Source organism: Thalassophryne amazonica, chromosome 3 (assembly GCF_902500255.1).
Source record: "Thalassophryne amazonica chromosome 3, fThaAma1.1, whole genome shotgun sequence".
Classification (NCBI taxonomy): Eukaryota; Metazoa; Chordata; class Actinopteri; order Batrachoidiformes; family Batrachoididae; genus Thalassophryne; species Thalassophryne amazonica.
Genome location: NC_047105.1, coordinates 83300177 through 83306273, shown reverse-complemented (window position 1 = coordinate 83306273; position 6097 = coordinate 83300177). Strand labels below are relative to the sequence as shown.

At 40.8% G+C, this 6097-nt stretch overlaps 1 protein-coding gene across 1 annotated transcript; it reads left to right on the top strand.

Moving 5' to 3' along the window:
* Positions 1-1560: 1560 nt before the first annotated feature.
* Positions 1561-4334, top strand: b3galt6 (UDP-Gal:betaGal beta 1,3-galactosyltransferase polypeptide 6). The gene is made up of 2 exons (XM_034166989.1): positions 1561-1819; positions 2781-4334. The coding sequence occupies exon 2, from the start codon at positions 2791-2793 to the stop codon at positions 3808-3810; it is 1020 nt and encodes a 339-aa protein (XP_034022880.1). The 5' UTR covers positions 1561-1819; positions 2781-2790; the 3' UTR covers positions 3811-4334.
* Positions 4335-6097: the final 1763 nt, after the last annotated feature.

Below are 6097 nucleotides of genomic sequence, written 5' to 3'. Positions count from 1 at the left end.
TCTGCCTCCCATTCTACTCTTACAAACCCTAGGAACTACAAGTAAGCCTGCAGTCTGAGAGCGAAGCGCTCTATTGGGATGATATGGTACTATGAGGTCCCTAAGATAAGATGGGACCTGATTATTCAAAACCTTATAAGTAAGAAGAAGAATCTTAAATTCTATTCTAGAATTAACAGGAAGCCAATGAAGAGAGGCCAATATGGGTGAGATATGCTCTCTCTTTCTAGTCCCCGTTAGTACTCTAGCTGCAGCATTTTGAATTAACTGAAGGCTTTTCAGGGAACTTTTAGGACAACCTGATAATAATGAATTACAATAGTCCGCCTAGAGGAAATAAATGCATGAATTAGTTTTTCAGCATCACTCTGAGACAAGACCTTTCTAATTTTAGAGATATTGCGTAAATGCAAAAAAAGCAGTCCTACATATTTGTTTAATATGCGCTTTGAATGACATATCCTGATCAAAAATGACTCCAAGATTTCTCACAGTATTACTAGAGGTCAGGGTAATGCCATCCAGAGTAAGGATCTGGTTAGACACCATGTTTCTAAGATTTGTGGGGCCAAGTACAATAACTTCAGTTTTATCTGAGTTTAAAAGCAGGAAATTAGAGGTCATCCATGTCTTTATGTCTGTAAGACAATCCTGCAGTTGAACGCTAATTGGTGTGTGTCCTCTGGCTTCATGGATAGGTAAAGCTGGGTATCATCTGCGTAACAATGAAAATTTAAGCAATGCCGTCTAATAATACTGCCTAAGGGAAGCATGTATAAGTGAATAAAATTGGTCCTAGCACAGAACCTTGTGGAACTCCATAATTAACCTTAGTCTGTGAAGAAGATTCCCCATTTACATGAACAAATTGTAATCTATTAGATAAATATGATTCAAACCACCGCAGTGCAGTGCCTTTAATACCTATGGCATGCTCTAATCTCTGTAATAAAATTTTATGGTCAACAGTATCAAAAGCAGTACTGAGGTCTAACAGAACAAGCACAGAGATGAGTCCACTGTCTGAGGCCATAAGAAGATCATTTGTAACCTTCACTAATGCTGTTTCTGTACTATGATGAATTCTAAAACCTGACTGAAACTCTTCAAATAGACCATTCCTCTGCAGATGATCAGTTAGCTGTTTTACAACTACCCTTTCAAGAATTTTTGAGAGAGGGTAATGCAATAATAATAATAATAATCATCATCATCATCATCAATAATAATAATAATAATAATAATAATAATAATAATAATAATAATCAATAATCATGCAATAAGCGGCCAATAACTTAAAAAAGAAGAAGAGACAAAACATGCAGCATCAAAAAACAGCATTATTTAAATATCCAAGGGGCATTTTGTTGTTTCATCGCATCTGAACAAATGACTATAGCTACCAGGAGCTTAAATTCATCCTCCACCGCTCGCTACTGCGCACAGCACAGACAGGCAGTGTGGCTAAAATTTTGTAAACTCTCAGCGATCACTTGCCAGCCCGGTAGATGGCGGTAAATGCACCTTAAGGTGGTGCCGTCCGCCATGGAATATGAAAGAAGAAGAAGACGAAGCCGCAGCATCAAAATGTTCGCGCAGTGTACAATTTAAGTTACTGATTAGAGGCAGCGATTTGTTGGTGCACGTTTCTCATTTTTATTGTGGTCAATATGAACATTCTGCATGTTTTTGCGTTCGCTTTAGTGAGTTTACAAAGTGCGCCGAAGGCCTTATCCTGATAGCTAGCGATAGCAACTAACATAAGCCATACTGCAGCTCTGCTTCTTTCAACCATTCACAAACTTTTCCTGAAATAAAGGTAAGAGAACTAACTATCAAAACCTGATTATTTACGGCATTGATGTAGTACATGAACGTGGTCTAGAGGTCATTTACTGAGTGTGGATGATAAATACGCAGCATTTTTGTAACAGTCTTGTTTGTGTACAAAATGTAAACATCAAATTTATCAGGTCTGTTTCAAAAAGCAAGTTCAGTGAAAACTCCGTTGTCTGCAAGCAGAAGGAAACTTTGGGTTTTCGGTAAAATCCAGTTCATCCTGAGCGGTTAGCTAAACTGCTCATTGGTAGGTTAGATTTTATTTATATGATAAATGATAAATCTACAAAACAGTAGTACAATTTTAAAAATCTGCATAACACAAGAAAGTCATTGAGGAAACTATTAGCTGTTTTGACAATTAGTTGCATTGCAAGGGCCACAATGGAAATACATGCTTTATTGTGTCAACTTCACAGTGGGAGTATTTTTAGACATTAAGAAAAAGAAGAAAGAAAAGTATGTGACACAATAGACTATGAAATACTATTGTGAAATACTAATGTATGGGATCAGATAGGTGCTTTTGGACTGGCTGAAGTTATGAGAAACCAGCAACAGTTTGTACAGATGGGTCACAATAAATCCGCTTGGCTATTACTTATGGGAGTCCACAATTTATATTGTACACATTAATACAATATAAATAATACATTGGTCTACATTGTAGTGGTCATGTGATCAATTCATTAAAAATAAATAAAGGTATAACTTATACAATATATTCTAACCCGAACTTAAAAGACAGAAAAACTGCACCAGCAACGCGGTATGATGGCACTGCCAGCAGAAGTCAAACTGATGTCACGTCATAACTTCCAGCTCACAATATTTCGATGGAAAAATAGACTAATTGTTCTAGTGTACCAGAAAGATACCCACTCCATTTTTGAATTACTCTCATGATTGTGTTTGTTTTTGTTTTTCCCCCTTAACCACAGGGTCAGCACCATGAATCTTTTACGCCTGTTGTGCCGCCACAAGACAGCTGTGGTCATTGGCACTGTGTGCAGCTTTGCTGTTGTTCTTGTCTTCTTGGCCAAATGCACTTCAGAAACTTTAAAACAGGGCCATCCAGAACCTCCAGGCTTAGCCCCTCTTGCCAAATCTTTGCAGTCTCGACCAATGCACCATAGCCCACCTTCCACATCCAAGGACTTATCTGCATTCCTGGTGGTCCTCATCACAACTGGGCCCAAGTATACAGAGCGCAGGAGTATCATTCGCAGCACCTGGCTAGCCAAGCGTGAGTCTGACGTTCTGGCCATGTTTGTGGTTGGCACTCTGGGACTTTCTAGTGAGGATCTGCAGAACCTTAAGACAGAGCAAGGCCGGCACAAGGACCTGCTCTTACTGCCCGAGTTGCGAGACTCGTATGAGAACTTAACGCTCAAGCTGCTGCACATGTACTCCTGGTTGGACCAAAATGTGGACTTCAAGTTTGTCCTAAAGGCAGATGACGACACGTTTGCTCGCTTAGATCTTCTTAAAGAGGAGTTGAAGGGGAAAGAGCCACACCGGCTGTATTGGGGCTTTTTCTCAGGCAGAGGGCGAGTGAAAACGGCTGGGAAATGGCGAGAAAGCTCCTGGGAGCTTTGTGACTACTACCTTCCCTATGCACTAGGTGGGGGCTACATCCTATCAGCTGACTTGGTACGGTATGTGCACCTCAATGCAGGCTACTTGAAGATATGGCAGAGCGAGGATGTGTCACTGGGCGCCTGGCTGGCAGCGGTTGATGTTCGGCGTATGCATGACCCACGTTTTGACACAGAGTATAAGTCACGAGGTTGCAACAACAAATATTTGGTGACGCATAAGCAGAGTTTGGAGGATATGTTGGAAAAACACCAGACTCTACAGCGTGACGGGAGGCTCTGCAAAGAGGAAGTGAAGCTGCGGTTGTCTTATGTGTATGACTGGAGTGTGCCACCCTCACAGTGTTGCCAGCGGAAGGATGGTATCCCTTAAGTTTTGAAGTTTTGACCCGTGAATTCTTTTGGCCTTCTAAATTCAGACCCTTGAATATGTCAGTGCTTTTTAACACAAGCCTGTCATGTTGATGGCCTGCTCCTTCTGCTGTACCTCCTGCAAAACATTTTAAACACCGGGAAATGTGTAAAGTATAGAAAGAATTCTCTGCCACGCTAGAATAATGAAACAGCAGGTGAAAACAGCCCATTCTTAACTTGTTGGGATGTCTACTTTTTGTGACCACAATTTATTTTGTATATTTATTTATTTTAATTTATTCAGATGCAATTACAGTACACTAATACTGAGTTGGGACAGAAGCCCAGTGGATGTCATTGCTGCTTGTGAATAGAATTTGTATTGATGAATGTCATGTTATTCACAGAATGTGTGAATAAGGAATTCTCATGTTTCATCCAGTTTGTTTACAGTCAGGTGTCAAGTGTTTAAAATCCCACAGAATGTGTAAGACTGGTCTCCTATTGGCAACTTGTGGCCCCGATTGGCATCCCAATTTCAAATACAAGGTAATCTGTTCCGATTGTCCACAACAGCAGTCTACAGTTGTGTGTCATACAGTTATCACCAGTTTACTGCCGATTACAAGCGGCATCAAATGCAGCACAATGCGGCTCACAGTGGTGCTGTGTGCATATGTACTAATGTCTTGGTGGTTATATTAACATGTTACAAGGCTCGTATCTTCCAACATCTGAAAAATGTTTTTTGAAGAGTGTTGCATACCTTTCACAAGCTTATGGGTGTATATTTTAAGAATAAGAAAGAACGTTATTAATCCCAAAGGAAATTGTTTTGCCAGAATACCTAAACAGTCAACATTGCTTTTTTTTTCTTTTTTTTTTACAGTGAAAACAATGAGCACATCAAGTTTTGGAAAATTACTTAAAACACTTGCAAAGGATGTTGACAGTACTGCACATCCAAGGGATCACTGAAGTTCTATCTAATCTAATCTTAGCTATGAGTAACTGAAAACCCTAACCATTATATATTCATCCTGCAGAAGGGGGAGGAGTTATACAGTCTGATTGCCACAGGTAGGAAGGACCTCCTGTGGTGTTCTATGGTACACCTCAGTGGCCTCAGTCTTTGGCTGAAGGTGCTCTGACAGGACATCAGTGTGGCATGTAGGGGATGGAAGGTGTTGTCCCAGATGGTGAGCAGGTTTCTCAACATCCTCTTCACCAACACCTCCACCACAGACTCCAGCTCCACCCCCAGGGCAGAACCAGCTCTCCTGATGAGCTTATTGAGTTTGTTCATGTCAGCTGCCTTCAGCCTGCTTGCTCAGCACACTACAGCATAGAAGATCATGCTGGAGACCCGATAAAACATCTGCAGCATATTTCTGCAGACATTGAAAGATCTGAGCCTCCTGAGGAAGTACAGTCAGCTCTGACCTTTCTTATGCACAGCATCTGTTTACAGTCCAGTCCACTTTGTTGTCAATGTGGACACCCAGGTACTTGTAGTAATTCACAATGTCCACCTCAGTTCTATTAATGGTAACTGGGTTTAGATGGGTTTTTCATCTTCTGGCATCCATCACCAGCTCCTTCATCATAGATACATTGAGCTGCAGATGGTTGAGTCCACACCACTCCACAAACCTGTCCACCACACTCCTGTACTCAGCCTCCTGGTCACTGCCGATGCAGCCCACAATGGCAGAGTCATCTGAAAACTTCTGTCGGTGGCAGGACTGTGACCAGAACTTGAAGTGTGGAGTGTGAACAGAAAGGGAGACATTATGTTTCCAGAGGAGGCTTAAAGATGTCAGTAGACAGTGAGTCTTTGAATCGCCCACACATAAACACTGACAGCTGCACCCACTTCCAAATAACATGATCTGCATTGTATTTTAGTTTTAGATTATATCCTGGCATAATTAAAATAACTTGCTGCCCAATCCACATTCAAGTGGACATTATTTATTACAAGAGGCAAAGATGAAATAATAACAAAGCCAGCAATGTCATCTGTACAAATAAAATAGGCGCATGGTGTGTGCTGTCCGGTTCAAGTATGTCAAATATGTCACAGCCATTGGTGGGCACAGATAACCCAAAAATTTACTTCAATAACAGATAATCAGGTAACTGAGAAGTTATCTTTGATAAAGATAAACCGATGAACCACCCAAAAATGTATCGGAAGTTACAGATAACCGATAAATTGCAGTATTGTCTCTGATACATTTGCAACTGCTAACAAGCTGAATTTGAGTTTAACGCCACGATCGCTTTTGGAAGCATAAAAAGCG

Coding starts and splice junctions, on each gene's coding strand:
- b3galt6 (XM_034166989.1), top strand. CDS start 2,791: ATGAATCTTTTACGCCTGTTGTGCCGCCACAAGACAGCTGTGGTCATT.